Raw genomic sequence first — 12,424 nt, 5'->3', positions numbered from 1 at the left:
CCTGCAGGAAGGAAATCTGGGCTAGATCAGAGAAACAACCACAGATTAAACAAAACACAGAGACAGATTCTCTTCCACAGTATGCTTTAACACCAAATTCCACTCAAATTTTGTAGTACATCAAGTGCAATGGTAAAATAAAACGCACTCCAAAGATAAGTGAACCAGCTTATCCAGAGTATGAAGGCTCTTGGAAAAACATGCTGCAACACATCATTGTCTTGTTCAGTCCCAGGAAATGATTCTACGATATTATAGGCAGCTTACTTTTTAAAATGTATTTTCAGTGCTTGTTCATAGCAGAACATTGTGAAAGATGACAGATGTGAAAAATAGGTATCATTTGATTAACAGGGTGATCATGAATGATCTTTAAAGCAAAGCAGACTGCATATTCAGAAAGGCTGGCATGTAACATCTCTCTTTACAATAATTTTATTCACTAGAAGCAGTGAAGTTTACAAGTTTACTCAATCTTTGAACTTCGTAGTATTACTGGATACCTAACCGAGTAACCAAAATGTTTTCAACGTAATTTCAATTAGATAAAAACCCCCAGCACTTAACGTACATTAAAATATATATACTGACAGGAATTGGGAAAAGCAATTATTTTTAACATGGACAGCTGGGGAGCCACTAATATCAGTACTGCCTGCACAGCATATTTCCATTAAATCAAGGGGGGGCATACTTCTTCCACTTCAGTTCAAACCAACTTACGTATTTTTTGTTTCAGCTTCAATGAACTACTTTAACAGCTTTAGATGCTGGAACCTTCAGCACAAAAGACTCCTTTAGCATATATGCTAACCTAATGAAGCCACTTCTGTTGAATCTAGTTATCTCAGTTAAATATTCATGAACAAAATCCTCCCCCCAAATTAAGGAGTAAAACAAGATGCCTAAAGAAAAGGAATTTATCAAAAAGGGGTGATGGTTTGAAAATAGAGGCCCCGAGTCAGAGAATACTACTGAGGAACAGCAGAATTTGATTTCAGGCAAATGAAATCCAAAAAAGAAAAAAACCCCAAACCGTTTTTTCCCCAAAAGTCTCCTAAAAAATTTCTAGAGAAAAAACATCCAAGAGCTTCATAGGGATAACCATAAAACAAACAAAAACCCAAACAAAAACACACCAAAAAACTCTAAAAACCCCACCCAGCAGGGAGCATGAACTTTTGGTAGGGATCAAACAGAAAAAGTTGCAAGACAGGTCTCTAGAAACATAAGCATAGTGGTAATTTTTTATCTCAACTCAGCCTGGCTGCTAGCAAAAGTGGCAGGACTAGACCCACTGGAAAGGTCAAGACAAGAGACATTCTTATCATCTTTAGTGGAGTTGAAGTCAACAGAAAGTGTCATCGACACAGAGCAGAATGACAGCCTGGTCAGAGACCACAGTGTGCTGCCAAGGACATCCCCAAGCACGGTCACAAGCACGAGCCACTTCGTTCCTCTGTCCCCAAGCAAGGCTGGGTCACCATTTCTGAAATCATATTTAGCCAAAAAGCACCCTGGGCTGGCACCACAAAACACATCTCTCGTGTAGTGGCAGGAGCTGCTCAGATTTCATAACACGACGTGATTGCACGTCAAAGAATCCTCCCAAGGATGATATAAATAGGAGCCACAATGCAGACACATCAAAATAAATTTGCCTAATCTTTTTTAAAAATTGTTCTTACTGAACTCAAAGACATTAAGACACATGTCTGGTTTTGTCACTCAGATGTTCCTTAAATAATTTACCTGCCTTCCCTGTGACAGCTTGGGTTCTGTGACAGCTGGTTGCTGCTTTTAGGAGTTGCAAGGACCAAAGTTCCTGCTACAACAGAGTTTACACATCAAGCTGAGCCATACGTGGGCCTCATGGACAACTGCTACAAAGACTTAACAAAGATAAAAAACAATCCACATGCATCTTCTTATTCTTCTGAAGATACAAACAAGGTACTGTAAGCCATAGCATGTTGCAAGTCACAAAAATCACAATAGCTATGTTTTTCTTGTAAGTTTGCTTAAAAATATTACTGAAGAACTCTCTGTATGTGTGGTAGTCAGTAAAAACAATTGGTACAGTGAAAAACAAAAGGTACAGTGAAACAATGGCCTTTAAGATTACTTAAGACTGTTTCAGAAAGACAGTTTTGACTGACAGGTTTTTAAAATAATGTTTCAAACTATAAGAAAAATACACAAAATGCTCAGAACCAAAATATCTGCAATGTTTTCTTTAACACTAAGGCTAACTTTTCCTTCCAATATATAAACTACAACTAAATTGTGAAGTCATGAATATCTTTTAAAAAAGGACTTCCTATCAATCTATGAAACTAATTCTGGTTTGCAATTCAATATGCTGCCAAATAGCTTATGTGCACATATATGATACACTACAAACATTGAAAATTATTCTCAAAGACAGACTAACTCCTGAAAGGACAGAATGTAAAAGATGGGAACGATTTCATGAGATATAAATTAAAATGCTTGCCTTCACAGTAAGATATCAAGGGAAGAAAAAACCCAAGTACAAACACAAGCCAAATAATCCACACAAAAGAAAACCTGCCACATTTATGAAAGAAAAATTACACAGCTTTCAAAAACGTAAGACTTGTCATCTTTTCTCGCCTAACATTGCTAGTTTCATTTATCAAACTTACTCAAATCAGCATTAGAATTCTCAGTCTCATCATCCCAGAAACCCACTAATTTATATTTATTAGCCTTTAGAGTTCCCAATCCAGTCAACACCTGACAATAGACACTCTTCAAAATCCATGTAACCCACAACTTGAGCAATTTTTTTTTAAGCTGATAATGAACAGAGAAAACAACACCTCTCCAGATGCAGGAGGCTGTTAGGTAGGCAAAGTGCTGGAAATTATTTTGATCTATATATTTAAAATTAACATAATAGCTAAAAGAAACTATAAAACCTGAGTGCACAAATCACACTGACATCTGGACAAAAGCTACATGAATTCCAAATGTAATTCAGATTCCCTGGCTTTGAAGCCATACTACTGGTTAACACCTTGACAAGTTCTGCTTCTCTTTCAGTAATAACACTTCACTAACACTTCATAAAGTGTATGATTTTCTAAAAAATGTCTCAAGATAGAGGGCTGTTTTGGAAGTTTTAGAGGCAAAGGTATGTTTGAAGCCACTCAAAAGTTTAGAGTTTGCATAATAGTGTCAGTGAAAACAGGTTAGTGGTTACTGGAGCCAAGGGATAGTCCTACATCGAGCCCACTTGCACTCTCTTTGCATTTGAGGTTACAGTTCCATGCACAATTATTTTGCCTCCACTGCAGAAAATGATGCCTCCTACTCCTTTCTCACACAATCCTAGGATGGCTGAGGTTGGAAGAGACATCTGGAGATGGTCTAGTTCAACCCCCCTGCTAATGCAGGGTCACCTAGATAGAACAGGTGGAACAGGATCATGCCCAGATGGTTCTTGAATAGAAGGGGACTCCACATCCTCTCTGGGCAGCCTGTTCCAGAACTCTGCCACCCTCACAGTAAAGAGGTTTTTCCTCATATTCAGATGGCAGATCCCCCATTTCAGTTTGTGCCCATTGTCCCTTGTCCTGTCCCTGGGCATCACTGAAAAGTCTGGCCCCCTGCTCTTGACACTGTGAGATACTTGTAGGCATTGATAGCTTCCCTCCACTGCTTCTATGCAATATGATTCTGGGCAACTGAGATAACTAAACCAGGAACTTCTATTCCTGAAGTTCCCTGACAAAAAAAATGCAAAGTTTCTCTGGACATGGAGTTTCCCAGTTCAGTTCATAGCACAAATGGTTGCATTAACACAACACAAAGTGGAAGAATAGGAGCTTTTTTTCTTAACGTTTTTTCCCTTAACTAATTATAGTTTAGGCATATATTGAACTGCAGCTTTAACAGCCTACAGGATGGGTTGCTGTCTTTAAAAGACAATTTAACATGGATTTTGTTTTCTCTTTTCTCTGTAATTAGGTACCATTTCTTCTAGACACTAAGCTTGCACAATTATATCAGTACTCTTACATTACTGAATTGCTTTATAGTTTTTCAGTGTTAACAAGACATCTGTTTGCAAATAGTAGATTATTCAACCACATTTATCCTGCAATATCATTAAAAAATTAATGTAAATTGAACTTATTTTTGTCAACTAGTCTCACCTTGCTATCTGTAGGATTACTCCTGTAATTTGACCCAGCCAGAAGCTTCCTTCCTATGCCTGCCATCTGTTAACTTCTTTTTGCAAAAATGCTTCTCTTTTGGCACATTTTACAGACAATTATAGCAGTCATTTAATGAGTGCGCAATTATCTCAGGAAAAATTATATTTGTATATTATAACAATCATTAAAACAGCAAGTACTTAATTTGAAAGAGGAAACACACAAAGAATTGGACAGCCTGATTATTTGACAAGTGACAGAGGTTGAGAGAGACTTAAGAAAAGCAATAGTGATAGCAAAAAAGATTCAAAAAAGATGAAACAATTTATCTCAGAGATGGTAATTACAACCTCATAAAGCCTTTAAAACAGTAAAACAGATACTCTGGCACATTTTCCCTGTTCTTAAAGGCCCAGCAATTTTTAGGCATATTATCATAATTAATCATCTGTAAATGTGTTACAGACTAATCTCACAAACATGTACTTCCTTTCCCCAACATATGCAATTTGTAATTTATAAAAAGAAATAAAATGTATAAAAGGCTTAGATAAAACATATAAATTATATACAAAAGCAAATGCTTCATACACATTCAACTATAAATAAAGCTATCAAAACATTGCTCTCTTTAATGATTAATATATCATTGGCAAAACCCCATAGATTAATAATGAAATCATATGATATACAACTATAATTTAAAAACTTGGTTCATTCGAGGAGCTGCACTACTTAGGCTCAGAAATATTGCCCTACTCCTCTCAGTAACTCTTTGCTTTTGACACAGCTTTGCCACTTCCATTCCCACCTGTTTGTGCAACCCTTTCTCAAATCATAGAAAGAAAGCAAAAAAACCTGCAAAATATTGTACAAAGAAGGTCAGTGGAGGGATTACTTTCATTACTTCAGCATAGATGATAAACCTATTAGATGCTGGAAGATAACTGAATTCTGGTGCCTCACTGTGGTAGAGAATTTGAGCTCCTACAAGGACGGTGAAAAATATTCCTGAAGCACAGAAAACTAAGTCCAGTGCATACAACTTGTAGAAATGCTTAAAAGGGAAGTTCAGACAAAGATTTACATTTGCTAATATGATGTCACCCATAAAATTATCTCTAATTAAAGCAACAATATAAATACAATGGATATGCTTAATGGGAGCTATACCAGCACTATTAACCACTTTATGAAAAAGAACAAGGTTTTAAGGCTCTTTTGGTCTGTAGGTTGTTTTTAGGGGTGTGGGGGTTTTTTACATCTTGAGATTACAAGTTATGATTTGTAATGCACCCAAATGCTTACTGGAACAGATGTCTAGATTTCAGATCATAGCACCATTAAGGCTGGAAAAGACATCCAAAATCATCAAGTCCAACCTTTGACTTGAAGCAAAGCAGGGCAAATAATGAGATGTATTTTATCATTCTCAGTTATTCACTGCTTGCCAAGTAACACACATATAGCAGCACCATAATTTTACAATCTTGTATTGTACCAGCACTTAGGAGCCATAACCTATAAACTTAGTGTGCAAAACACCCAGTCTCTTCTACAAAGAATTTCTAGATAGTGTGATCAGTTCATTACATTTAAATATTACTCATTACAGGCTTCCTTAAAATTAAACCATAGAAAATGTAAGAAATACACTCTAATAAATATATACCCTTGATTTTGATACATCTTCCATAACTGCATATATCAAGTAGTTGTCTGGTTTTGGCTCTTATAACTAGCCAAGAAAACACATCACTGCTTACTATGTGTTTCTCTCATAAAAACTTTACAGTGCCAAGATTTCATGTACAAGTAGAATAGCAACCAATGGCAGAGTAAGGGGTTTACAAGTGGAATAATCCAAAGGATAAATGTCTACAATGAGTTTAGAGCTGATATAAAAGAGAGGCATCTGATAACACAGAGTTGAAAGGCCTGTGACAATTTAGGGCATCTCAGCAGCACATAAGCCTGGTGAAAATTAATTGCCTCTCTGGTGGGACGCTCATACATGAGTTTATGGCATTCTGATAGATACAGATGTCCTGGGGTACAACACCAACCAAGCAATTATCTACAATGTTCAGATTTTCTCTGCCAAGCTTTCAACAAGGGCAAGACAAACTTCCAAAAAAACATCATCTGTTGCTATAAAACAAGTGGTAGGACAGCTCAAGCTTGCAGGCATAAAACCACTTGCATGTTTTAAGTCAGTTTTTACAAAAACAATGTGAGATACTGGAACTCATGAATACACTGAATTGTCAAGTTAGGTGCCAAACTTTCAGTCACAAAAAGGAAAAAAGTTATTCATTTGATTTAAGAAGACTACTGCATTGTCCTATAGCACTTAGGATTATTAATGGAATATTATTTTTCAGTTCAACCTCACTTTGTCCGTTTTCATGTATGTAGCCAGAAGACGTTAGAACGCTTATTACAAAATAACATACACAGTAAGATGGCTGTAAACTTCTCTTAGGACAGTTTATACTTCAGATTATCTTTCCAACTTCCTTTTTCTTCTAAATATGCAAAACAAAGTTGAAGCCTGTATTTTTGTCATCTTTTTTCAACATTATGAAAAGCAAATAGATTATTTAGCAAATTCAAAACAGTTTTAAGTGGAGTTAATAAGATCACAAGTCTTGTATTAGTCAACACTGAGGCTACATGAATCTTCAGTGCATTTCTCTACTTTCTGTTCTCTAACTCTGATGAAAAATGCATGATGTAAAATTAAGAGGCACAAGTTATTTACAATTCTAATCTAATTACAGCAAGCATAGAAAGTGTATTAGTAGCATAAGACAGTCTAGATTGTTTTTAATTCTGCAGCATTATTACACCTAACAGACTGTATTAATTTTTAAATTAATTTCCATTAAAAGAATAGCCATAAAAGTAAAAATGTGATGAGTATGCTTGCTTTCAAATACTGAAACAAGTATTTAATGTTCTTTTTTAATTTAAATAACCTCAGCCTAACTGCAGTTAAAGATCTTTGGTTGTCTAATATTGGGTCCATTCCAACAGCTACAGTTCATTAACTATTTCAGGAAATAAAGTTGTCCTTTCTGAGAAAATCTCAACCATTATCAAGCTGAAACTATTGAAAAAAAATTAAATTCACTAGTAATTGTTTACTGAATGTGTATAAAAGCCAGTATGAAACATGGTCTTGTTAGACAATTAACAGCTCACCTTATCTATTACATATGAAACTTGTTGAAATCCCTTCCCACCCAACACCTTCATCTAAAGCCAACCAGTTTCAGTAAGAACAAAATTCCTTCCCCATCCCTTACTCCACCTTTTTTCTCCCTCATCTTGAACTTGAAATTCTATGAAGTGATCAAAGGACAGAAGTGAGAATTAGAACCAAAGCACCTCTTAGAATTGCAGGCAGTCCAAAGACAGATCTGAAACACTTAACTTAAGTAATTGCCATACTTTTCCTTTACTACTCACACTACATACAAGGTTGATTTAAAGAGGCTTCTACATTGTTTGCATCTGTACATTCCTCTTGACAGTTTGACAGCCACTGGTTCACAACCAGTTTCTGAAAGAAACATTAAACATCCATCCCATTACACAAACTCAAGGTCAGAATCCAATTTATACAATCTATTGCACACCCCAAAATAATAAAAACCAAACCAAGCAGTTTTACAACTATCTGGTTTCTGTCGGTTTCATTTCAAAGTTCCAGGGGAAAAACATATAAGTTGTAAATACTGTGAAGTTGCTTTGTTTTCACACCACGATAAAAGCCAAAATCAACCTCCCAAAGCTTCAAATGCTCTCCACACATCTCAGAACTTTATTCTTTGTTACAAAACAACGTTGTAAAACTAATGTCAATGAGATCGAAGTAAGTCTTACAACGTTCTGACGTTCCCAACACAAAAGTCACAGCACCAGAAAGTTCTATTAGGCCTCCTTTTTGCCGCTTGGCTCCTCAAAAATGATACTAATTCCTGGATTCCTCGCCACCCCCACTTTTCCTGGAATCCACTTCCTCTTCACCCTTCACCCCCAGAATGCTCATGGGAGACCAACAGCCTCAGTGCTGCTGTTCCCAGCCCCGTGTTCTGCTGCTCCTCTTCCTGGCAGGACTGTGCACACACTCAAACAGGATCACGTTTCCCTCTACACCCTGTGTCTTGAGGTTACAGAGATAACTGACAGGAGTAGCTTGGGTTGTGCCCTCTTTTTTTTTTTTTTTTTTAGGTAGAGAAGGGGAAAGAAAAGAAGTGTTTATCAAACCCAACAGATTGCATCTACTACATCACTCAGTTAATCCAGCTCACCTCAGCCACAGAGCTGCTCATACAAATTCCATTAACATCACACCACAACTTAGGGAAAATTTTCACCAGTGGGAATTGACAATTACACACTCCATAAGCATCAGCAGAAGTTGTAATGGAGAAGCAATCCATTGAACCAAGATCAATGATTAAGTGTGTTAAACCCTTATCTCTAACACTAATGACGTAAAATTGAGGGAAAAGAAAAACGTTTCGTTGTCTCCTTCCCAGGCCTGCGTCCTGCAAACTAGGTAGAAGCAAGAGTGAATAGTTCCTTTCCTTCCCAATAATTTTTTTCACAGTAAGACACTATTCTCTCAGGTAGAGACAATATTGGTAGCAAGAATATAGAGAAGTAATACAGCTACTAAAACCTTTATAAACCTGTCTGCATATCTATATATTTTTTGGAAGTTGCCTCTGTTTTGAAATGCACAGATTAAAAATGAGAAAACGTCCATTCTCTCTTCCTTTCCAAACACAAGCTAAATTCCTACTAGAATTTAATACAGGAGTTTAAAATAAAAATTTGTACTTTCACTCTCACATGCACATGGATTTCAACAGAGTCTCCCAATTTTGGAAACCCTACATGACCAGCAACGGCAGCCGAACACGTGTATTAATCATACAGAAGGTACTGCTCCTTCTGCCAAACCATCTCATGGAACAAGTTTCAGACATTCCTGTCAAATCAAATTTGGGCTGGAAAGTGCCAAGCAGAGACAAACTTTATTATTAAGGTATTGATCTATAGGTAATGCAGTCACTTATACCACTCTACAAGTATTAACAAGGAAAGCCACTAAACCAGTCTCCAAAATCATAGCAATAGCTTTCAGGACTGATAAACTTTAAAAGCTCAAATAATAATTATTTGTGCCTTTGCTTAATAAATCTCTTTCATATTCCAAATGTATTCTCTTTTAAATTAGGAATTTTTTGAGCTGAAAAATCTACAAGAATCTCACATATGCTGAGGTTTCTAGCAGCTGTAATAAGAACATAATTTTGCTGGTTACAGTGTTGTGAAAAAATACCTTTACCTCCCTACTTTATTTGCTTTTGAAAAGCTTAACTCTCATAAAAGACCAAAGTGATCCAGAAGCATCAGTCTGTATTTCAATTTAATGACTTACATACTTCCTCTAAAGGAGAAGATGCTGATACAGATGAAGATAAAGGCCAGCATTAGAAAAGTGGACTTAATATTTGAATTAAAACTATTTCAAAAGTCACTAAGTTACATATAAGAAAGCAATCATAAGAAACAGACTGAAGAATTGAAGGACTATCTTTCTGAACATTTCAATACTCACACAATTTTAATTTCGTTTCAGTGTTCTCTCTGATAAACTGACAAGCACTGTCTGCAAAGTTTGTTCCTTCTGTATCCCATTAAAAGAAACCACACTACAATTTTTATGCCGTTTTGTCCCCACACAGAGGACTTGGATACTCGCAGTAGATGTGCATGTTATACTCAAACAACTGCTGAGCTTTTTGGTTTAGCCAAAAGTAGCAAAATCCAACATACAGCCTTTTATATGTTTTCTATTATTACTAATAACAAAAGCAGGAATAAAGTGTGCACAAAGACACCAAGCAAAGGATCGAGCAACAACTTAACCATTGCAATTCTTGCAGGAAATCAGCCACACAAACCTTACCAGAGCTCTTAAAAACATTTTTCTGTAAGTACTTATCAAGACAATAAGCCATTATATTTGCAGTGAAATCATAAACTAACCAATTTTCTCTGCTGTACTTCAGAAATATAAGCAGCAGAAGGAGTGGCACCATGTTAATATATAAATATTTCAGGTCATCTAAGTCTTGTTTTCTTAAGTAAGAAAACAACAGCAAAAAACAAGGTCTGCATCAACTGGTTCTTTTCTCCTAAACTAGCCATCACCTAGACTTCTTCAGGGTCAAATAACAGCTCAGAGACTTCAGTTATCATGCTTTGACATAAACACCAGTCACTACTATTCACTTCACCAGATCAACCAAATCAAACAGCTCAAACCCCCGACCCCCAAATCCCTACATACCTGTCCTTGTAAGGTTACACGACTCCTGCCTTGCAGGTGCTGATTAGAAACTGAAGAATGCCAGGGATGGATCTGGCTTTGAGATTGTGCCCGAACCAGATCGGATGACTGTGTTACTTGCTGTGGGGTTATATGGTGTTCCAGGTCATGCTCTAAAACATGGCTTGTGCTATCCTGAACAAATGCAGAATCATCAAACTGTGGCAGAAGGTCTTCCTGAAGGAGGTCATCTGGGTCAAGTCCTGTGAATGGTTCATTATGAGTCTCGACTTGATGAAGTAAGTTGTCATCTAAAGATGTAAAACCGTTGCTTTCGATAGGATCGGTGAAATGGCTTATCTGAGAAGCAGAACCAGTGGAAGCTGAAAAATTAATATTCACAGGAGAGAGTTTTGAACTACTAAAGTTGCCCTGAGGATGCGCAGAATGCAACATTTGAAAAGTATTTGAATTCAAAGGTGTATTAGGATTCAACATGTGCTCAGTTGTTTCTTGCTTGGTCCCTGTTTGAGATGTAAAGGCATCGCTTCCAGTGAAGTCAGAGATAGAGTGTGTCTGCTGGCTGGTAGAAAGAGCTGTTGTAGGCTGAAGAAGGCTGGTAGGAGAAATGTGGTTATTAGAGTAAGAATAAGGAGATGAAAATTGTTGACTATTACTAACAGAACATGGAGTAATAGTTGGGGACTGTCCATCAAAATTTCCTTCCTGATTCCCACAAAAATGTAATGAAGCACTTGCAGTTTGAGAAAACGGCTGAACAGACAGAGGCTGCTGTGAAGTTGATGGATTAGAAACTGAAGGAGGGTGGTTAACACTGACTCTGAGAGAAGTAGATACGTTCACTTCCATGAAGTCTTTTGGCTGACTCAGAGCATCCTGCCCCGTGTTGTTTCTGCTTTGTTGCGACCGTAGCGAGGCACACTGATGCTGTGGTTCATTAGCCTGAAATAAGGCAAAGTCATGGTGTGCTACAAAGCTTTTGTTTTGCTGCATAGACTGAGAATGTCCTTGGTGAAAAGGGGACCCATTTTGATTGGAAACCGTTGTGGCAGTTTGATGACCCCACATAGGACTGCCATCGGCCACATCTGGAAACATCCCATTGGACTGGTTTTGCGGATGAACTGGTGAACAATTGAATTGAGAGTGTGGTGATAAGACATTGTCAGCTGAGCTATTAAAAGACTGATTTACTGAGTGAAGCTTCAGTGAATCATACTGATTCAGCTGATCAAACTCACTCATCTTTTGTTGATTTTGAGCATCTTGCACATGGTTCAATGAGTCTATGTGCAAAGGTTCAAATTCTGCACCCAAATTCAATTCATCAACAAGTGAAACAGGTCCAGGTTGAACAAAGGCATCATCTGACAAACCTTCTAAGGTCTCACTAAAAAGATTGGCATCATCAAAAAAATCCATCATAGGATCAGTCATCTTGAGAGGTCTGTTCTGCTTTTTCTCTCAACTCCAAATGGAGTCAGTTTTGTCTCTCTGCAGTGAACAGAAACAAATGACATCCGGCAGTCACCACCTTATCCAAGGCATGCCAACATCCATTAGTGCTTCTGATGAAACATTCGTCTTCAAGTGTTAAAGCATCCTAAGGGAAAGGAAGGGGGGGAAGAAAAAAAAAGAAAAATTAATGGCTTTTCTCATTGCTCCTTCCCGTCCTCAACATTTTTAAGGATTTTTGATATTTTGTTCATAAAATTACGCTTATGTTAAAACCACAGATAAATAACTTATTTTTGCTTATACTCACTGCCCCATGCAGGGTTTATAATTTTTGTCCCTTATTTAATTATGATTTAAATGTAACAGTTTCATTTTTTCATTCACTCAAAGCACAGTTTTAGATTCT

General features: G+C 37.0%; 1 protein-coding gene across 10 annotated transcripts in view; it reads right to left on the bottom strand.

Moving 5' to 3' along the window:
- The window catches only part of CHD9 (chromodomain helicase DNA binding protein 9), an 89,058-nt gene that overhangs the window by 62,605 nt on the left and 14,029 nt on the right, over positions 1-12,424 (bottom strand). For all 10 annotated transcript variants that reach the window (XR_007907501.1, XR_007907500.1, XM_051805844.1 and 7 more), the window contains one exon: positions 10,561-12,163. Coding sequence is in view for 8 of the 10 variants with exons in the window: in XM_051805844.1 (XP_051661804.1) it covers positions 10,561-11,997 (1,437 nt within the window). In the remaining 2 variants the exon portion in view is untranslated. The remainder of the gene's footprint in view (positions 1-10,560; positions 12,164-12,424) is intronic.

Source organism: Manacus candei, unplaced genomic scaffold (genome assembly GCF_025592945.1).
Source record: "Manacus candei isolate 608988 ecotype Guabito, Panama unplaced genomic scaffold, ASM2559294v1 h1tg000065l, whole genome shotgun sequence".
NCBI lineage: Eukaryota > Metazoa > Chordata > Aves > Passeriformes > Pipridae > Manacus > Manacus candei.
Note: the sequence above shows the minus strand (reverse complement) of the source record. Positions and strands in the feature narration are given on the sequence as shown.